The following is a 22,151-nucleotide window of genomic DNA, read 5'->3' as shown; positions in this document are numbered from 1 at the left end:
GTACGGTCAGCGTCTAGTGGGAGACACTATTGGTGCCGGGCACCAAGAGAGGCTCAGAACCCAGCTCCACTCACACAAGTTATCCAAGGCACGGAGCCAGGCAGTGTTGCTCCCAGCTCAATACCTGTTTTCCTGTCCACAAGACAGGCATAAGGGTCCTGGAGAACCAATCTAGTGTGGGCCACCTGCAGCCACTAAATCCTGTAAGACCAGCATGCCCTGCGTCCCTGCATCTATCCTGTCCCCCACCTCCACTTTCCAGATAGGGAAGCTAAGGCCACACAGTCATGGAGGAACAGAACTTCCCCATGTCCTGGTGGGCAGGTCATAGCCACACCCCACATCCCTCCCACCTACCTGCTTGGAGCCTGGATACCAGCTCCCGCCAGCCCTGGTAAGGCCTTCCTAAGGACACTTAGCGCTTGCTCTCGACTGCTCTCCTGGGCAGGGGTATCCACAGCAGCGGAGACCTTGCTGGCAGAGGCATTCAGTGCGGCTGGGACCCTACCAGTGGGGGCATTCACCACAGTGGTGACCTTGCTGGTGGAGGTAGTCACCACAGGGGGGACCCTGCCATTGGGGGCATTCACCACAGGGGGGACCTTGCCATCAGTGGCACTCACTATAGTGGAGACCTTGCTGGTGGGGGCATTCCCCACAGTGGGGACCTTGCTAGTGGAAGTATTCACCACAGTGGACACCCTTCCATTGGGGGCATTCACCACAGTGGGGACCTTGCTGGTGGAGGTATTCACCACAGTGGGGACCTTGCTGGTGGAGGTATTCACCACAGTGGGGACCTTGCTGGTGGAGGTATTCACCACAGTGGGGACCTTGCTGGTGGAGGTATTCACCACAGGGGGGACCCTGCCATTGGGGGCATTCACCACAGTGGGGACCTTGCTGGTGGAGGTATTCACCACAGTGGGGACCTTGCTGGTGGAGGTATTCACCACAGTGGGGACCTTGCTGGCAGTACTGTTGCTGGCTGGGGTTGGGGCAGGATTCTGAAAAAATTTCTCTCGGGCTTGCTGGGTCCTAGAGGCTGCGGGGGTCCAGGCTGGGGTGGCCGTTGAGTTTGGAGATGCTGTGCTCAAGCTGAGCTGAGTCTTGACGCCTTTTGAGGCTGCCTGGCCTTGGGGCACAGACGGGTGAGAGTCCAGGGCACTTGGGTACACCACAGGATGAGAGCCGATGGTCGCCGTGCTGCTCTGGGCAGGTGACGACCATCCTGTCGGGGAGCTATTAGTCACGTGGCTGATGGCTTTGCTATTCACAGAAGTAGTGACCACTGGGCTCGTGGGCCGCCGGGGCCCAGCGGGGCTCCCCACGTGGACACGGGAGGTGGCTGGCTGGTTAAGTTCAGTCTGGACAAAGCCCCTGGCAGTCACGTTGCCTTCAGCGGGCTCCCAGGCTGCTGCCCTGGCCCTCAACGGTGTCACCTCTCCGAGTCCATTTGCTTCCTGAACCTTCCGGGAGGCATTGCTTGGCCTGGTGTCTGCAGCAACAGCCCCTGGCTGTCTGGAGGCCAGTTTCGACAACTTGGGGCTCACAGAGGTGACTTCTGAGCTGTGATGAGTACAGACAAAGACGCCCGGCTCTCCCGTGGCACGGTAGGCCCCTGAATGCAGCGTGCTGGAACACTGTTTACACCTGTGGAAGGAAGGCACAGGGACTCAGAGCCTGCGCCCTGGCTCACTCACTCATTATTTCACTCTCCCAAAAGCACACATTCACTTAGTCCTCTGTCTACTCATGCGGCCGTTGATTTATTCAACAAATGCTCGTTGATGATTTCAATGAGTTACAGCTTACACTGGCACACTTGTCAGGGCTGTGGACACCACAGAAAGTGCTCAAACACGTCACCAGATGCGTACATAAAGGCTACATAGTGTGTCCCATTTTCAGGAGTCCAACTACCCCAAGCTCGAAGAAGACTTGAGATTCACTCTTTGTCCCCCAAATCTAGAAGCTTCAGGGAGACAAGAAGAGTCACAGAGTCAAAAAACTCAACACTTGGCCGGGCGGTGGTGGCGCACGCCTTTAATCCCAGCACTCGGGAGGCAGAGCCAGGCGGATCTCTGTGAGTTCGAGGCCAGCCTGGTCTATAGAGTGAGTTCCAAGACAGCCTGGGCTACACAGAGAAACCCTGCTTCAAGGCAAAACAAAACAAAACAAAAAACACAAAGGGCTGAGATAACAAGGGAAACTGAGTCAGTGTGTCCAGGACACCCTGAGGGGACATTAGAGGAGGACATTAGGGTTCAGCAGTGCTGTCCCCTATGGAGGACAGACGGAAGGACTGTGGGAGCCATGGAAGGTGTGTGAACAGGAAGTGTGCACCCAGACATGCAGCGGGGACCATACCTGAAGCAGCTTCGGTGGTAGAGCCGCCCATCAGCCAGGTGCCGCTGCACAAGGTGAACGTGTTTGCCACAGATCCCACAGATGCTGCTGACGGAGCTGCCCGCAGTTCCCAGAGCCTGCAGGGAAGTGTCGGGAGCTGCTGAGGGGCAGCTGACAGTTCCAGATTCCCACCTCAGCCCAGGGGTGGCCAACAGATCCCATTTTATAGGCTGGAGAACTGAGACCCTGGGGAGCCACTAGCCAGGGCATGGGCATGGCTACACACTCAGGACCTCCAGACCGGCCCTGTCGGGGAGCAGGAGACTGATTTCGGAGATCCTGGGGACCCAGTGTGGGGCTAGAGACAAAACCTAGTGCCTTCTGCTACCCTGCCAGGCTCTGGGATCAGGCCAGTTCCCCCAGCATCCAGGTCGGCCTTGCTCTGGCTTCATGGAACCTAGAGTAACCACTACAGAACAGCAGAGGGCACTCAAGCTCAGCACTGCAGGGCTGGCCAGGGATGGAAGGTCCTACCCAGTGTCCCTTCCCATCTAGGAAAGATGACAATCTAAACCAGCCCAGAAAGGTCTGCGGTTTCAGCTCCATCCCATCTGGATGACCTCAGTTTACCCATCTGTATTACGGGATTCACAATGCTTGCCACATTGAACTGGAGCCCAGCAGAGCCACCTCAGTGGGTGCGCTGGATACAAAGCATGGGGAAGGGTACTGTACCCTAAGAGAATACCCCACACAGCTCTGTGTTTGGGTATACAGCTGGCCCTACAATGCCCACTCAACCAAGGTATGCTTACGGCCTTTGGGGATGGCCTCTCTGAGCCTCCCTCACTCCTCTGAACCACGGGGTTTGTCCTAGCTGGAGACAGTGGTGACCTCTGGGCTGGAGCAGGTGAGGGCAACTTGGCGGCAGGCTGGGACACGACCTTCTTTCCAGAATGTTCTTCAGTCGAGTCTGATGAGGATCTCTTCACACCAGCCATGCCTCCAACTGGCATGAGACACAGGAAACGGGTGAGGAGGGTCTCACCCAGAGCTCGTACCCTCTAAGAGGTCCCTGAGCCCACAGTGAAAGGCATGGGCCTCTTAGGACAGCTGGCGGGGTGCAGAGCTGGGTAAGGACAGCCCCGGGGCACATTCTTTCCAGCAAACCCTGGCCTGGCCCTCACCCCGTCTCCCAGCCGACAACCCCATCTGGGGTCACGGAAAGGGACTTTTCTGTTTCCAAACCACCATTCCAGGCTGGCCCTCGGCCCAGGGGGATTCCGGAGATTTCTAAAGCTAAAAGAGGAATGTGGTGCAGGAAGCCAAACAGCTCCCCACTCATGGGCTGGGTGAAGACCCGGTCTGTCCGCACTGCCTGGGCCACACAGCTTCCATCGCCACAGTTAACCATGAGTCACCCAGGGTCTGCCGAATGATTCTGACAGCTGTCTAAGACCTTGGGGGTTGAGGATAGAAAGACCAGGACAACAGTGCATCTAGGAGCACACAGTAGGCACTTCCTTAGTGTTCCCCGGCAGGCCAGGTGGGGAATAAGGGAGCCCAGGGGCCTCACTCTATACTCGCACAAAGGCCTCTGGTCGCCTTGGTAACAGACACAGCTATGAGGACCCACATGAGTAGTCTCCAAAAGGTACACTCCCTGCATCACTGCCCACCCTAGGGCTCAGTGCTGTGGCATGGGGACTGAGGGTGGGCATGGAGCCCAAGAGGAAGAACTGCAGCATGGGCTGGTGGTCCTGATGCGTCGGCAGTCTTGACCATGCACCCGGCATGGGAGGGCCCTCCTGGACAGGGACTCACTTGGGGACCGGCCGTGGAAGTAGTTGTAATACTGTGACACGTAGGTGAGGATGCTCAGCCGGTCTGGAACCTTCAAGGCCACCATGTCCTCGGCGTCTAGCAGGGCTGGGATGCCCAACTGCTCCTCTGCCACTTGGAAGGCCTGGAGAGGGGTTTAAAACAGCAGGACAGACAATGGAAAGAACTATTGCTGGGCCACCAGCCCAGCTGAAAGAGAAAATACAAAGAAGCCTGGGCTAAAAGTCCAAGGACTCCTGCCCGAGTGACCTCCCAGGCTCATCGTGTCCACTTGTATAAAGGTTCAATGTCCCAACAGATATTCCTCAGGAGACCAGACCCAGAGGGCTAGCTTTATGTTGAGGGCAGGTGCTGTGAACCCAGGGCCTCCAACTTGCTAGGCAGATGCTCTACCACTGAGCCACACCCCAGCCCCTCACTGGGAGATTCTAGGCAGGTGCTCTACCACTGAGCCACACTCCAGCCCCTCACTGGGGGATTCTAGGCAGGTGCTCTACCACTGAGCCATGCCCCCAGCCCCTCACTGGTGGACTCTAGGCAGGTGCTCTACCACTGAGTCACACCCCAGCCCCTCACTGGGGGATTCTAGGCAGGTGCTCTCCCACTGAGCCACACCCCCAGTGCTAGCACTGGCCCTGGACTCATGATCCTTCTGCCTCAGCCTCCCAAGTAGCTAGGACTAGGTGGTACAGGCTTGTCCTACCCAGCCTGACTCTAGGAGACTCTTAGGGTATGTGCTCACCCCACCCCTGGGGCTTACCACTCTAGAAAACAGCTCTGAGCCTCCACAGCCCTGCTGGGCCAAACATCAACCACTTGTCCATGATGTGGCTGATCCCTGTGATGGAGACAGGATGCACTGGGCTGGGGAGGCCAGGAACCCGCACATACAGAGCACTTACTGCATACCAGCCGGGTAGATTGACAGCTCAGCGCTCTCCCACCTTCACTGGATGCCGCACGCCTCCAGCACCAAAGCCCCAGGGAGGCTTCAATTACTGACCTATGTCTGTCCTGGAACTCACTCTGTAGCCCAGGCTGGCCTCAAACTCACAGAGATCCGCCTGCCTCTGCCCCCCCCCCCCCCCCCCCAGTGCTGGGATTAAAAGCGTGCGCCGCCACCGCCCGGCCCTGACTTATGTCTTTGCTTGGCCCTCCCCACTTGCTTTCCTCACTAAGTAACCCCTCAGGCTCCCTCTGTGTTCCCTGTCCCCATCTGACTCTTGGTCTCACTGAGAGACCCGCCTCAGGCTGCTGATGGCCTCCACCAACTCAAGCCCTTCTCAAATTGCCAACCGTGGCTGCAGGCCTATCTCAGCTACTCAGGAGGCTGAGGCAGGATGATTATGAGCTCAAGAGTATGCTGGGCTACAGAGTGAGTTCAAGGCCAGCCAGGCCTAGTTACGAATACTATCTCAAAATAAAAAGTAAAAAGGGGGCTGAGAATATGGGTCAGGATTAGAGCCCCTGCCTAGAATCCCCCAGTGAGGGGCTGGGGTGTGGCTCAGTGGTAGAGCACCTGCCTAGAATCTCCCAGTGAGGGGCTGGGGTGTGGCTCAGTGGTAGAGCACCTGCCTAGTGTGTATGCCCTGGGTTTAAGTCTCAATACTGAAAAACAAAATACATAAAAATCTAAAAGTTGTAAAACTCCACCAGCTCCATTTAGCTCAGGGCAGAGGTCACTGGCGTCCTGGCCCTGGTCCCCGGTGACTCACAGGGCTCTCTTGTAGCTTCCTTCACTGAGGCTCTTCTTCCAGATGCCTGTGTGGCCTCCACGTGGATGCCAAGTTGGGGTCCCTACACTGTTCCCACGTGGGCAGCCCCTTAGGGTCTCCATGCCACACTCTCCATGCCACACTCATACCAAGCCTCAGGTCTCCTCTGACCCACAGAACAGGCTCAGGATCAGGCCATTCCCACTGAAGGCCATGTGTACCCTCTGTGTGACCTCCTCCCCGGACATTCCTTTCTCCTGCAGTCTGGAGAAGGAGAGCCTCCAGTCCACGCTTCCCAGGGGTCCAGTTTCACTGGCTCGGAGGGAAAGCCCAAAGTCCTTTCTCCACCAGGCCCTGCACCTGCCTCAGGACCCCACCCCTCCCTGGCTCCTCAACTGCGTGTCCTGCCCAGCACTCTGTCGTCCACACAGTCACTCCACCCAAGATGGCTTCCTGAGAGCATCCACAGATCTGCCGAGGCATCCGTGCATCCCAGCCTCATCTCCCACCTCTCACCCAGTGCTATTAGAGCAGTGTACTGCAATGCAGCCAACACCCGATGAACTGACTCTAGTGTGTGTGTGTGTGACTGGGTATGTTCATGTGTGCATGCGTACATGCATATGGCACCCAGAGGTCAAGGTCAGACGCTCCCTGAAAGTGTTCTCTATCTTATGTTTATTTTTTATATGCATGGTGGGGGGAGTATGTGCACAAATGTTCAAATGTGTGTGGGTGTACATGTCATGCAGTGTGTGTGTACTATGTGCCTGTGTATTAGAGGCTGGAGGTTGACACTGATGTCTTCCTGGATCACTCTCCACCTTATGTATTGATTCAGGGTCTCTCGCTTGAATCCCAAGTTAGCCAACTGGGCGTGTCTGGCTAGACAGCTTGCTCTTGGGGTCCCCGGTCTCCACCTCCCATGCACCGGCATTCCAGGCCAGCTGCCACATTCATCTGGCAGTTCTGGAGATCTGGACTTAGGTCTTCCACATTTGCCCCACAAGCAGTTTTACTCAGTGAGCCATATCCCAGCCCCCAGGGCTGGGACTAAAGGCATGTGCTACCAGACTCGGCCCAGAACTGAGTCTTTAACTGTATTTCATGCTAATTAAGTTACAGAGGCTGCCCTACCTGGGCAGGTAAAGCATCTCATGTCTTCTGTCTCAGTCCTCCCTAGAGATGCCAGTATCAGGGGCCCATGCGGACCCTGCTTGGCTCAGAGTAAGAACAGATTGCGTTAGTCCAAGGGACCATGCGTGGGGCATATTTTGTAGCGGGGTGACTTAGGCTGGCACATGGAAGTACAGAGTAGGTCTTGAATCAAGGGGCCAGGGAAGGTGATCCTGCCTACCCCCAGGATCCCCAGGACCCACCCTCTCACAGCTTCCAGGGGCCTTGCTCTGAAAGAAAGGAGGTTGGCTGCTACTCCCTGGGACCTCACTGTCCCAGTGAGGAAGAGAGGAGTCCATGGGGCCTAGGATCCAAGATCAAACGTTGATCTCAGAACACAGATTGCCCAGCTTGGGACTAGCTGAGGAGCTGTGTGGAGGCCAAATCCCCAGAATGGGGTCCCTGGATAGCCCAGCAGAAGGCTCACTCCACTGAGGTGCAGTGGCCCTTCAGATAAGAGTTGGGAGTTTGAGGCAGAGGGCTTAAAGGACAGACAGCGGGCATCAGCTAGCCAACTCACCAGCTTGTTGTTCTCGTAAATGTTTTCCTTCCGGAGGGCATTGAAGTTTCTAGAAAATAAAAACACTTATGTCAAGCTGGGGATGATGGCGCACGCCTTTCATCCCAGCACTCAGAAGGCAGAGGCACATGGGTCTCTGTGAGTTCAAGGCTGGCCTGGTCTACATAGCAAGTTCCAGGACAGGCAGGTCTCAAAGCATTTATGTCCAAAGCCACTCAACTCTAAGAAAGAAGCAGGGCCTCGGGGGCCATCTTGGGGAAACTGAGGCCAGGAGTGTCACCGCGAATTCAACAGGTCTTGAGCAAAGGCACAATGGCCAGGCTGGTGCCAGGTCTGGCTTGTGACCTCCTCTGACCACAAAGATGCCACTACCTCCTATCCTGGGCAGTGGTGACTCACAGTGGGCCCCCAGATCGACCCCCACCTCCAGCCCTGGAGGAGACTGGGTCCTTGCTTTCCACTCCTGACCCCATCAGAAGCAGCAGGAAACAAATCCAGAGAGGCATAGCCACCAGCCCAGGGCAGTCCAGCTAAGACACAGCTCAGGGTAGGCCAACGGAGAAAGGACAACATGGGGCGAACACGAGAGGCCCTAAGGCGGGGAACAAAGCTGATCTGCAGAGAGCGGAATGTCACAGGGCTAGCCGGAGACTCTGCCCATATGTCAATCTGGTCACCACTTACAATTCTGCGGCACCTCCTGCAGGGGGCGCTGTTCTGACCAGCTCATAAATAATTCCTCACTGCTCACAGGTCCTGTGTGCTGAAACACTGTGAACACAGAGAGGCCTGGGGCACACGCAAACCTCTCAGCAGGAGGAAGGGTCAACCATTCCATCTTTCATTCATGGGAAGGTGTGACTTGGTGTTCCCCAGATGCCCCACCTGGTCCCTGGGAGGGCTTCAGAAATGAGTCCATGGGTGACCACGGGGTCCTAGGAAGTACCCCAGGTAGTGCCCCAAGCAGCCTGGATAGTAGAGTTTCCCTGGAGAAGCCAAGGGTGCCACCCACCCAGCTACCCAGTGGGCCCCAGACTCCATGCACATGCCACAACATGCCCTGACACACCCAACGTGACACACCCCGGCCCACCTGAAAGCTGCCATACCCGGCCCCATGTTGCCAAGACAGGTCAGCCAGAGCCTGCTTGGATCTCTGGGGAAGCTGGTGAAAAAGCAATTGTCCATCCATCCGCTTGCGGTCTGTGGGTCCCAGGAGGCAGCCGCTGCCACCTGAGTGACCTAAATTGTTCTAGAAGCTTCCTGGCACAGAGGAAGGGTCTCTGACCAAACACTGAGTCCTGTTTCTTAGTGTCTGCCTCTGGCAAGCCACTTCCCTTGGGACCCCAGTGTCCCTGCCTTTGAGAACAACACAGCTTCAGAGACTGGATTCTCCTTCTTTTCCTTAGACTTATTTTTCTGTTTAAATTATTGATTACATTTTATCTATTTAGTCAGTGTGCTTGTGCGTGGGCGTGGGTGTGCCGTGCGCGTGTGTGGAGGATAGAGTTGGTTCCCTTCTTCACCATGCGAATTCTAATTGAACTCAAGTCCTCAGGCTCGGCAGCAGGCTCCTTTACCCACTGACTCATTTTTGCCAGCCCAAGCCTCAAACTTTTCTTTTCTTTTCTTTCTGGTGCTGGGAATTGAACTTAGGGCCTCACACACGCTTGGTAAACATGATAGTACTGTGCTGTATTCTCGGTCCTCTGTGTATGTGTGTGTGTACGTTTATGTGTGAGCAGATGCTCGTAGAGGCCAGAGGTCAGTACCACCTGTCTTCCTCGATCACTCTCCACCTTAATTTTTGAGAGTTTCCCAGTGAACCCGGAGCTCAGTGATTCAGCTAGGAGGGCCGGAGACTCCAGGGATCCTCCTGTCTCCAACCACCATAGCCCCAGCCCTGAGATTATAGATGTGTGCCACCACACCTGCCTTTTTCCATGGGTTCTGAGCCTCGAACTCAGGGCCTCAGGCATGCACAGCAAATGCTTTACCAACTCAGCTATCTCCTCAGTCCATCCTCTCCCCTTCCCTCCCCTTTCCCTTCCCCCCTCCCTTCCTCCCTCCCTTCCCTTGAAGTTTTGGGGACAGAGTAGGGCCTCACCCATGCTAAAAACACTTCTTACTACCGGGCTCCATCCCAGCCCCAAATTTGAGTCCTGTTCAGGACACTGCTTGATCAGATGTGACAGTCATGTCCCCAGTACACAGGCAGGTCTCAACAATGAAGCAGGAAGGTTCTGGGTGCCTATAGCCACCTGACCTGGGTCGGCCTAGCTCTGAAGCCAGTCTGGCAGCAGAAGTCAGGCCTTGCCCAGTTCTACACTATGAGGTGGCCCCTCAGAAGCCGAGGCTTCGAGCCCATTTTATAGACCAAGTAAAAGGAGACTGTTCAGACCTGCCACACGGTGGGGTGGGGGGCTGCAGTGGGCCCCCCTCCCTCTTTACAAAACTTCCCCCTTCAGCTTTCAGCCCAGCCAGCCAGCTGCCAGCTGCCCGGCCCTTCAGGAAACTCTCAGCACTTCCGGCCAGGACCACCTCCGCCCGATAACGCGTCCCAGATGCCAAGACCACCCGCACAGTGAGAGGTAAGCCAACAAACGACAAGAGCTGGGAAGGGCGGGTGTCAGGCCCCAGAAGTCTGGGTGGCCTCCATGCACCTGTGTGGGCACCATCCACCTGAGCCTGTCCCCAGATGTCCCTGGTGTTCCTAGACCATCCAAGGACGGGCATGTGAGTGTCCAGCCTGCACCCGACAATCCAGAGTCCTCCAGCCACACGGGTCTCTCCCATCCCCCACCCCTTGGAAAGCACAAGCCCTTCTCCAGAGCCCAGGGTCACTGACCTAAATGGCTACTGCTAGGAGGCTGGACAACAAGCTGTGTTTTGTTTCCAAACAGAGCAGGAAGAGGCCGGCTACCAGCCTCCTACTTTCGCCTCTGAACACCCAGGGGGCCCAGCGCCTCCCTGCAGCTCCATTTTGTCATCTAGCCCACAGTTCCAGGTACTCCAGAGTCTTCCAGGCCCCATCAGTGCAGCCACACTTTGAGAAGGGGCATGGTACATAGATTGAGGTGGCACATTCATTTACCGCTAACTCCTGGGAGCAAGTGTGAACTGCTTTCCTGGGCCCAAACGGTCTCCATGACCAAATGGAAGCACCCTGGCCAGTCCCTCAGTCACCACAGCCTCCTGACACCAGGCCCAGCCTCTGTACCTCAAACCAAGTTGTTCCCTGGCTCTGCCTGACACACTGGCCAGGGTCCCCTGAGGACACTCAGGTCCCCAAGTGGACATGTATATATCTTTGCTTTCCCATTCCCTGAGCTCATGTCCCCCTTGGCACGGGGTACAGGAGGTAGCACGTCCGCCCCTCAATTTCTGAGGCCTGAGCTAGCCAACAGCGCAGTCCATCAGAACTACCTTAGAATTCTTTTTCATCATTAGTACTGTGTGTAAACATGATGTGGAGGGCGGAATGTCTGCCTTCTATGCGTAGACATCAGAGGACAGCTTTTTGGAATTGATCATCTCCTTCATTTGGACGTGGGTTCTGGGAATCAAACTCAGATCACCAGGTCTGTGTAGAAAGCACCTTTACCCACTAAGCCATCTCCCTGGCCCTGGAGTTTCTGGGTAGCTTTATTTATGCTTTAAAGATTTGTTTATCTATTGGTTTTGTGGTTTTTGTGTTTTTTGTTTTCTCTAGGTAGCAGCCCTGGGTGTTCTGGAACTCACTATATAGACCAGGCTGGCCTCCAGCTCACAGAGATCCACCTGCCTCTGCCTCCTGAGTGCTGGGATTAAAGGCGTGAGCCACCACCACCCAGCCTTATTTTTATTTAATATGTATGTCTCTCATGTCATGGGTGCTTTGCCCCTACATGTCTGTGTACGTGTGTGCAGTGTCCTCGGAGGCCAGAAGGCGGCCTTGGATCCTCTGGAACTGGAGTTCCAGACAGTTGTTAGCCGCCATGTGGGTGCTGGGAGTTGAACCTCTGGTTGAGCAGACGATGCTTTTTTAACTGATGAGCCAGCTCCTACTCAACTCATTTTTTTTTTTTTTTTTTTTTGTTGTTTTTTGTTTTTCGAGACAGGGTTTCTCTGTATACCTTTGCGCCTTTTCCTGGAACTCACTTGGTAGCCCAGGCTGGCCTCGAACTCACAGAGATCCGCCTGGCTCTGCGTCCCGAGTGCTGGGATTAAAGGCGTGCGCCACCACCGCCCGGCTTCAACTCATTTTTGAGATAGGATCTCACACAGCCCAGGAGAGTCTCAGATTCACTTTGTGGCCCAGGATAACCCTGAACTCCTGAACCTGCTACCTCTTCCTCCCAAGTGCTGGGATTACAGGTGTGAGCCACGCCTGGCGTTCTGACTGAGCCCATCAAGTAGGGCTGACCATCCTTGCAGGAAGCAAGCCCTTTATGGCCAGCTTCCCAGAAAGCATCAAGCACCCAGCATGGATCCAGCATCATATTCCAAACTGGTTCTTACAGCGGGTACATCAAAGCTATTGTTTGAGACAGGGTCGGATAGCCCAGGCTGGGCGGGCTCCCTCGGTCGCTGCGCTAGTTAGTTTTGATGTCAGCTTGACACAGGTGAGGGTCATCTGGGAAGAGGGAACTAAACTGAGAAAATGCCTCCATCAGATTACCCGGAGGCAAGCCTGTGGGACATCTTCCTGATTAATTATTGATGTGGTAGGGCATATCCCATGTGGGCTGTGCACAAACACCTTGAGCAGGTGGTCCTGGGTGCTATAAGAAAGTGGGCTGAGCCGGGCGGTGGTGGCACATGCCTTTAATCCCAGCACTCGGGACTCAGAGCCAGGCGGATCTCTGTGAGTTCGAGGCCAGCCTGGGCTACCAAGTGAGTTCCAGGAAAGGCGCAAAGCTACACAGAGAAACCCTGTCTTGAAAAACCAAAAAAAAAAAAAATGAAAGAAAGGAAGGAAGGAAGGAAGGAAGGAGAGAGAGAGAGAGAGAGAGAGAGAGAGAGAGAGAGAGAGAGAGAGAAAGAAAGAAAGAAAGAAAGAAAGAAAGAAAGAAAGAAAGAAAGAAAGAAAGAAAGAAAGAAAGAAAGAAAGAAAGAAAGAAAAAGAAAGTAGGCTGAGGAAGCCATGGGAGCAAGTCATGGCTGCATTCCTCCATGGTGTCTGCTTCAGTTCCTGCCTCTGGGTCCCCGCATTGACTTCCCTCAATAACACAGGGAAAGTACTGAAAGTATAAGCCAAATAAACTTTTGGTGGTTTGAATAGGAATGGCCCCCATAGGCTCATATCTCTGAATGCTTGGTGTGGCCTTGTTGGAGGAGGTGTGTTGGGGGGGAGGCAGGCAGCTTTGGGGTTTCAAATGCTCAAACCAGGTCCAATGTCTCTGCTGCCTGTGGATCTAGATGTAGAACTCTCAGCTCATCGAGTACCATATCTGCCTGTGTGCCTCCATGAGGACCTGAGTTCAATCCCCAGCACCCATGTAGAAAGGCAAGTGTGGTGGTGTGCACTCCAGTGCAGGGCAGGTGGAGACAGGAAGATTTCTGGGGCTTTCTGGTCCACCCTCCTAGCTTATTTAGTGAGCTCCAGGCCAGTGAGAGACTCTGTCTCCAAAAACAAGGTGGGGGCCGCAGAGCCGGCTCAGTGGTTGAAAACACTTATTGCTCTTGCAGAGGACCAGTTCAGTTCTCAACACCCACATGGTGGCTCACGATGATCTGTAGCTCCAGTCCCAGGGGATCCCAAGCCCTCTCCTGACCTCCACAGGCACCAGGTATACACATGGTACACAGACATACATGCATTCAGAATATTCCTGCACATAAAATAAAATTTAAAAACCTTTTTTAAAAGATGTGTGCTGGAGAGCTGGCTCAGTGGTTAGGAGCACTGGCTGTTCTGTCAGAGGACCCCAGTTCCATTCCCAGCACCCACATGGAGGCTCATAACTGTGGGTGCACAGACATACATGCAGGCAAACACCCACACACATAGAATAAAATAATGCATTTATTGCTGGGTGGTGGTGGTGGTGGTGGTGGTGGCGGCGGCGGCGGCGGCGGCGGCGGCGGCGGCGGCGGCGGCGGCGGCACACGCCTTTAATTCCAGCACTCAGGCGGATCTCTGTGAGTTCAAGGCCAGCCTAGGCTACAGAAGTGAGTTCCAGGAAAGGCTCCAAAGCTACACAGAGAAACCCTGTCTCAAAAAACCAAAATCAATTAATCAGTCAATCAATCAATCAATAAAAACAAGGTGGTTAGCGTCCAAGAACAATGCCCTGTACATGCACTCATGCACACACATATGATACACACACATGCATGCATGTGCAGGGGCACTCGTGGAGGCACACATGCATTCATAGTACCCTAGGACCTCCCAGTATGACTAAACTTAGAGACAGGGTCATCACAGAGGTGATCTAGTGAACAAGGGGTCACTGGGGCAGCCTGACCCCAGGTGCCTGTGTCCCTGTGCTGAGGGGAAACTTTGGACAGAGACACACAGGGAGGGTGGGAGGACATGAGGGACTGCAGCAGGCTGTACATGAGCCAACAGAGAGATAAGCGAAGCTTCCCTCCACAGCCTCCGGAGAACGGGCCCTGCCCATACGCCCATCTCAAACCTCCAATTTCCCTTATCTTTCCAGTACTGAGGATCAAACCTGGGGCCTCACACACACTGCCGGTCTCTACCACAAAGCTCCACCCCCGCTGTCAGCCTCGAGTTCACTGAGACTGAGTCTCCCTGAGCATGCAACAGCAGCTCAGGCTGGCTTGGAACTTACTTACTCCACCACCCAAACCAACCTGGAACTTGAGATCCTCCTGCCTCAGCGTCTTGGTGCTGGGACCAGCAGCGCACAGCACCGTATTTGTTAGATTCCTTCGTTGGAGACATCTTAAGGAAGATTTTGGCATTCTCTTACCCTTCCTTTTGGTTCCCTTCTTTCCTTTATTTCGTGTTTCTGTACGTGGGGGTGAAGGGTTCATGTGGGTGCACGAATGTGTGAACACATATGGAGGCCGGACATCAACCTTGGGTGTCATTCCTCAGGATCTGTCCATCCCATTTTTGAGACAGGACCTCTCACTGGGGCCTGGAGCTTGCCAGTTAGAACCGGCTGGCTAACCAGCAAGTCCTGGCAGTCTCCTGTCTCCACCTCCCCAGCACTGGGATTACAAGTGCACACCACTATCCCCGATTTCTGTACATGGGTGCTGGGGACTGAACTGGGCCCACACCTCCCCAGTCCCTAACGTATTTCATTTCATCACAAACTGAACAAATAAATTAAACTAGGGGGTAAAGAGCTACCCACCAGTGTGTGGATGGTCGAATAGCCTGAGGCATGAACAACCAGGCCACCATCTATTGAACACAATGACACAACTGGGTTCCCGGCCCCCCGGCCCCCCCCACCCTGTGAGCTTTAGCTGTGGAGGAAGCCAGCCTCCAGCCTTCCAGCACCTGGGGGGGGGGGGTCCTTAGGAATAGTCACCCCCCTTTCTAGTTCCCACATGGTTGACTTCTCTTTCTTGTATTTCCTGGAAGAACACTCAGATATGCAGGGGTGGGCACCAGGCTGGGAGGGGAATTCCCAGCTCAACGTTATCTCTAGGCAAATCCAGCACATCTGGAGTTAATCCCGCTGGCAAGAAGGCAAAGAGAAGAGACAGCTAGAGAGAGGCCCCCAGCTCCAAAGTGGAGAGGGGCTGAGGGTGAGTGTGAAACCAAGAGGAGTGAGCAGGATGAGGAGGAGACCAGCCTCCCTCCGAGGAGCCTGGGAACCAGGCATAGGGAACAAGGCCTCTGGAAGGCCAGCACCCGGCTGGGTTGTCCCCTGGGAGGGCAGCAGCCCCCTCCCACAGTCCTGGACAGTTTTACCCGGAAGGCAGTGGCAGGGGTCTGGGCAGCCAGCCTCGGGCTGGAGAACAGAAGGCCTCTATGCCCAAGCAGTTTCCTGCTGGCCGAAGTCTTTGTGGGAGGGAAGGAAGCTGGCCTTGCCTGGTCCACTCTTAGCTCTGGCCAGGGAAGCTTTGGGATAGGGCACACACCCTGTGAAAGCCCTGACCTTCAGCAGGGGAGTCTGTAGTCTAGACAGAGTCAAAGGCACCCCCCCAAGGGACCCCTGCCAAGGCTGCCTCAGCCACCTGCTGCTTCTAGCGGTGGCCTCAACACTAGTTTCCAGAGCTGTAGGGGCCTTGGGGCCTTGAGGACCTTCAGGTCACCCCACCCATGACCAAGAGCTGGAAATTTCCACAGAACTCTGGTTTTATAGCATGCATGGCAGTGAGTACCTATAATCCCAGCATTCACTGGCTAAGGCAGGAGGATTGGCCCAAGTTTGAGCTAGCCTGGGCTATGCAGTAGGCTCTAGACCAGCCTGGACTATTTATCAAGACCCTGTCTCCAAGACCCAGTCTCCAAATAAACAATAGAACGCTATCATTGGGGCTGGGGTGTGGCTAAGTTGGCAGGATACCTGCTTAGAATGCATGAAGCTCTGGGTTCCACTCCTCCCCAGCACTGCATACATTGTGCACAGCGGTGTACATCTGTAATCCCACCACTCAAGAGATGGAGGCAGGAGGATCAGGAGTTCAAGGTTAGCCTTAGCAACATATTGAGTTTAAGGCCAGCCTGGATTACATGAGACCCCCCATTTCGGCAAAAGAAAAAGATGGTCTCCTCATCATGGTAACACGCACCTTAATCCCAGCACTTGGGAGACAAAAGCAGGTGGATCTCTGCAAGTTTAAAACCAGCCTGGTCTACATAGTGAGTTCCCAGTCTTCAGGGCTATATAATAAGACTCTGTCTCAAAATAAAATAAAATAAAACAAAATAAAGAGAGAGAAAGACAGGTTGGCAAGACTACTCATCAGGTAAAGGCTCTTCCATACATGTCTGACAACCTGAGTTCAATTTCAGGCTCCCACAGGGCTCTCCCGCCAGAGGGGAGCTTCCCTGAAGCAACTTCCCCCACCTCTTGGCTCAGACCCACAGGATACTATGCCTCTGGCCCCATGGCCTAACTAGAGCACTGTGGCAGCTCCCGGTGAGGTTCAAAGGGAAGCCGGCCCCGCTGCGGCTCCCTACTTGGGGGCAGGGCAGCTGACCAGAGGTGGGCTGGGCTGCTGTGCAGGGTGGCTTCCCAGCCCTCACCTGGCAGCTGCAGGTTGGCTTCATTGCGGAAATGTCCTTGTGGGCAGGCTCCCTTAAATTCTGTGGAAAACCCAGGCTCTGGGGCGGAGCAGGGACACGTGGCATGAGGCAGGGAGCTGGCCCAGGTGGCCTCACTGGAAAGTCTATTTCCTCAGTCCCCTGGGCCTAGCGATGTGGGAGGGTCAGGGACGTCAGGGACACAACACACGTGAACTCCCTGCCTGCAGCCTGGCCCCACCTGGCTGGCTCCATGCCCAGGCTTGCTCCCTCACAGCTGCGCTCCACCAAGGGCCACAGGAAGCACACTCAGCAGGCAGGAGGAACCTCTGAGGTCAGACAAAGGGAAGGACTTCCTGGTGGCAACGCTGGAGACAAGGAGACAGGATATCCACCTTCCTGCTGCCAGAGGGTCTTCAGGGGAAGAAGTGAACTAGAGTGCTGGGGTGCTGGGACCTGCCCCCCACCCCTGCCAAGCCTGACCTCAGGGCTCCTCAGAGAGGACAGCCCCTCCGTACCTGGGGTCCATCACACTTTTCCTGCTCTCCTGGTAGTTACCCAGCTTTACAGTGAGACATCCCCCACCCCCACCCACCACCTGGGCCCGAGCATGGCAGGACACAGGCTGGGGGCCTTTTACATTTATTTATTTGGAGGAGGAGACACATAAAACACTTGTGCACACAATGACCGTCTTTGGTGAGTCCTGTAGCTCCAAGGCCCGTCATCAGGTTGGCGGCAAGCCCCTTACCCATCGAGTTGTCTCGCCAGCCCACGCTGGAGGATTTTAAGGCTTAGGTTCAGATGGCAGCCCCCCCTCCTGTACTCAGCCACACTTTAGAAGAGTGGTCCTCAACCTCCCTAGTGTTGCGACCCTTTAATACAGTTCCTCGTGTTGTGGTGACCCCCCCCCAACAATAAAATTATTTTTGATGCTACTTCATAACTGTAATTTTGCCACTGTTATGAATCGTAATGTAAGTATCTGATACGCAGGCTATCTGATATGTATGACCTGTGAAAGGGTCGTTTGACCCACAAAGGGGTCGAGACCCACAGGTTGAGAACCACATCAACCACTGTGGTTTCTGCCAGAGTCCCCATTCCTTTCCCAGCACTGCTATTACAGATGTCCACACCAAGGAATATGTGTCCTCCGATTCCCAAAGGCCAGGTATCCACTGTCAAGGTGGAACAGGGTCATACTTACTCCAGGGAAGGGGCCTTCTTATCTCTCCCAGCTTCTGGAAGATTCAGGGTGTCCCTTAGCTCATGTCTCCATCTCTGGACTCCCTGGTCCTGTCACTTCCAAACTCTTTCCATATTCACAGAGGTTCCTCCCAAGCTTCTACTACATCTACTGAGCTCCAGCAGCATGCCCTTAACTGTGGAGCTCTAGCCACCTCCAGCTTCCACACAGCATTAACTAAGAGCCCGTGTCCATCATCTGGAGCTCTGAGTCCAGCCGGGACAGCCAACAAGGAAGTCAGCCATGTGTGAGACAACCCACCCAGAGAGGAGCTCAGCAGGCGCCTCTTCCTCCAGCCTCCTTCCTGTCACAGACCCTTGGCTCCCTGTCATCACCTTGAACTTCTGTCTCTGAGACCAGGAAGTTGCTCCCTGCACACTGGGTACCAAGGTGATCTTACACAGTATACAGCAGGCACTCAGTAACTGTCAGTTAAACAAGCAAATATTTGACACTTGCTGGTGCCGGCACATGCACGCACACACAAGTACACAGAAAAGCACCTCTGCGTGTACACCTCTCCTCTTCTGTGGGCACTACTGTATCTGCAAAGGTCCTGCCCCTGTCGCGTTACCAACTGAGGCTGCTAGGCCAGCCAACACCAACACCATCACTCCTCCATCTGAAAATCTGTCATCTAGGCTCCCTGCTCTGGATCAGCATCCAGCCTCCCCCTGCACCACCCGGAGAGACCTGGCTAAGTCCATCTTCCAAGGTCCGCATCCCTGGTCCAACATTCATCAAAGCTTTCCACTTGCCATATAGCTGATGGCCCACTGAACTCACACCATCCACCTCCCTGAGAGTGACTGAATTGCCACGCCTCCCTGAGAGTGACTGAGGCCCCTGCCACAGGGCCTACCCAAGCAGCTCAGGGCAGAGGCAGGGGGGGCGATGTATTTCACAACCATAGGGCAGAATACTGCTTCTTGCTCAAGATTCTCACTTTCCGAGCAGAGCAAAGTTTGGCACAAGGGAGCCAGGGGGTACCTGGCCTGGCTCTGGTTGTCATGCTGTGTAACCTGAATGAGAGTTTTTGTTTTTTTCTTTTTCTGAGCCTCAGTTTCCCTGTCTGCACAGCAAGAAGCCTGAATAAGGCCAGCTCCACAAGTGCTGCCTAGAGCCTCACTTGGCCTCAAGCCCTCCCTGAGAAACATTCCCAGCCACTCTGACTCTAGCTACCATATCTCAGGACAAAGCTTTTCTCAGAGGAGCATGGGCTACAGGTGATCTTGTCCCATTCCAGGACTCTGGTCACCAGCCTAAGTCCCTGTAACAGAGTCTGCCAAAGTGTTTGCTAAGTGAATCACTCACAGACCAGATTCAGCTGTGGGCCAAGGTCCCTCAACAAGACTGAGCCCGCTTGCTTCCCAACTTCCTATGCCAAGGCTGTTCTCTGGTAGAAGGCTTTAGACCCCATCCCTGCCCACTCCTGCCACTTGCAGGGATGGTGGCCCAGGCTCCATGGTCCCCCGTAACCCTAAGGTGCTAAAAGGCTTGGACTTCCCTCTTTGACTGCCTTCTTAAAGATGCCCGGACAAGCAGGGGGAGAAGCAGTATTCCCGCTAGACACCTCAAGTGACCCTGACCTTGGGGCCAAACCTCGGGACAGTACAGGGTCTCAGAAGGCCCCCAGAAGCTGCTCCTTTGCCCTTTCTCAGGGAGCCAGGGAAAGGCGGACGCTACCCTGAGTCACCACTGACTAAGCCGGCTGGACAGCCCACGTCCTGGCCCCTGGCCCAGCTGCACTTGGTGGCCTGCACAGAGGCCACTTGACTTGGGGACTACCGAGTGGACTACGCCTGCAGTACCCAGTCCTGCCCCGGGTGGCCCATCTGAGAGGGGTGTGTCTGCAAACTCTGACCCGGATCCGAGGGCAGGCGTGGCCTCAGTTTCCCGTTTGCAGCGGCACCTCAGAGGTGCCGGACTGAGGGGTCAAAGAACACTCACATAAGGTCAGGCCGGTGTCGGTGCAAGATCGCGCAGAAGGCCAGGCCATCGCGGAACGAAGTGGTCATGTTGGTGATGCTCACATCCCGGTAGCCCTCGCACTGCTGCCGGCACCACTCTTGTAGGGCCTTGATGGCCGCCATGCGTGCGGCGGGCCGGGCTGGCGACTCGAGGAGCTGGCCACAGGCCCCGCTCGGGCCCGAGAAGCGGACGAGGCCCAGACCCGCCGACCACTAGCCCGGTTGGAAGAAGAGAGCACGACCGGCGCCCCACACTAAAGGCGCCTGCGAGGCCGCCGGCCCCCGCCCCCTAGAGGCCCCGCCCATTCGGGTCCGCCCCCGTATAGCCACGCCCCCTGGAGGCCGAGGCTCGCAAGCCCGAAGCTCCACTTGGGCTCCTCTGTTCCCGTAGCCCCGCCCCAGTTTGCTCAGGCCACACCCGCGCCCTAGGAAAAGCCACGCCCACAGAAGACCACGCCCCCTCCTTCCTGGGACTCAGGAGAATAGGGGCCGGGTGCTTTGGGCGGCGGCTCCCGCCTTGGCCTTCAGCCATGACTCCCAGCAGAGGCGTCGGGGTTTTCTTTTTTGTTTTCCTTGAGACGGGGACCTCTGTAGCTCAGGCTGGCCTCTAACTTATTATATAAGCAAGGCTGACCTTGCGCTTGTAATTCCCCTGCCTCCACCTCCTTCAGTGCTGAGATTACAGGCATGTGCACCACACCATGCCTGGTGTATGCAGTGTTGGGGATGGAACCCAGGGCTTCCTGCATGCCACCAGCCGAGCAGCATCCCCAGCCACAGTTTTCTTTCTTTTTCTTTTTGACTTTTAATTCTGTTTTATGTGTATGGACTTTCGTCTGCACGTGCATCCGTGCTGCTTGTGTGCCTTGTACCCCAAGAGGCCTGAAGAGGTCCCCTTCCCTGGAACTGGAGTTAGAGCTAGTCATGCTGCAGTGTGGGTGCTGAAAATTAAACCCCAGGTTCTCTGGAAGAGCAGCAAATGCTCTTGACCACTGACTGATCTCTCCAGCCCAAACCCACCACAGTTCTTTTATTTAAAAAAAAAAAAAAAAGATTAAGATAGAGTCCAAGCTGCCCAGGCTGGTCTCGAATTAACTGTTGAACTTGCCATCCTCCTGATTTTGCCTCTGGAGTTGCCGGGATGACAGGCCTGTACCACCAGGCACCACCCGGTGCAGAAGTGGAAGAAGGGGCCTCTTAACAAATGGGAAAGCAGAGGCTAGGGTACATGCAACCTCAGAGAAGGAGGCTCCCTATTTCGGGGTGTACAAAGCTGTCAGGTTTGAGGCTGGGGTGTAGCGTGGTGGGTAGAGTGCTTGCCTGTCATACATGGTCCTTGTCCCATGCTCAGCACTGCATAAACTGTGTGTGATGGCACACATCTGGAATCCCAGCACTCAGCGAGTAGGGGCTGGAAGATCAGAAAGTCAAGCTTGTCCTCGGATACATATGGAGTTCGAGGTTGACTTGGGCTACCTGAGACCCTGTCTGAAACATTAAAATGCTGCCTGGTTTCCCTTCACCCCCAGGGGTGCCAAGCCGGCCAGAATAACTTCTCTACATTCACAGAGGAGGAAACAGAGGCTGTGGGGGCCTCTCCAGAGGTCTCTGTGGAGCCAGGAGAGTCTTGGCCTCCTGCTTTCTTATTGGGTCTGTTTTCTGCTTCAAGCCTCTGTGGATGATAGCGTGATTAAGGAAAGCATCTCTTTCGGATCTCAATTAGCCAGGTGGCTGCCCTCTATGGTTTTTGGGTTTTGTTTTGTTTTAATTTTTGTTTGTTTGGTTGGCTGGTTGCTTTTTTGAGACAGGATTTCTCTGTGTAGCTCTGGCTGTCCTAGAACTCGCTCTGTAGACCATGCTGGCCTGGAACTTACAGATATCCACCTGCCTCTGCATCTAGAGTGCTGGGATTAAAGGCATGCGCCACCACCGCTATGTTTTTCCCCCTCAGGAATCTGTATGTCGTCAGATGGACCAGACCATCCAACAATGAGGTGACCCCTCCCAGCTGGGCCCCAAGGCTTGTCTAGGCAGGACCTTTAGGAAGGTAGGTGGTTTCCCAAAGTGGCATCTGATCTGCAGCCAGGTGGCTTCTGTACACCCTTAACAAGGGGTGAAAACAGGTTTTCCATGCCCAAGCCATGGCCTGGCATCATGGAGGCACCCG

At 55.0% G+C, this 22,151-nt stretch overlaps 1 protein-coding gene across 2 annotated transcripts in view; it reads right to left on the bottom strand.

Annotated features, from left to right (window-relative positions):
* Window positions 1-20,263, bottom strand: part of Micall2 (MICAL like 2) — a 29,184-nt gene extending 8,921 nt beyond the window's left edge. Inside the window, exons 1-6 of one of the 2 annotated variants that reach the window (XM_052754247.1) lie at window positions 19,965-20,263; window positions 7,603-7,651; window positions 4,174-4,315; window positions 3,165-3,358; window positions 2,371-2,486; window positions 358-1,653 (exon numbers count right to left, since the gene is read on the bottom strand). In XM_052754247.1, the coding sequence (XP_052610207.1) occupies window positions 358-1,653; window positions 2,371-2,486; window positions 3,165-3,358; window positions 4,174-4,315; window positions 7,603-7,651; window positions 19,965-20,107 (1,940 nt within the window). In that variant the 5' untranslated portion in view covers window positions 20,108-20,263. The remainder of the gene's footprint in view (window positions 1-357; window positions 1,654-2,370; window positions 2,487-3,164; window positions 3,359-4,173; window positions 4,316-7,602; window positions 7,652-19,964) is intronic. The other variant, XM_052754248.1, reaches the window with a different exon arrangement.
* Between the last annotated feature and the right edge of the window lie 1,888 nt (window positions 20,264-22,151).

Source organism: Peromyscus californicus, unplaced genomic scaffold (assembly GCF_007827085.1).
Source record: "Peromyscus californicus insignis strain IS unplaced genomic scaffold, ASM782708v3 Scaffold_2__1_contigs__length_46816999, whole genome shotgun sequence".
In the NCBI taxonomy this organism is placed as follows: Eukaryota; Metazoa; Chordata; class Mammalia; order Rodentia; family Cricetidae; genus Peromyscus; species Peromyscus californicus.
Note: the sequence above shows the minus strand (reverse complement) of the source record. Positions and strands in the feature narration are given on the sequence as shown.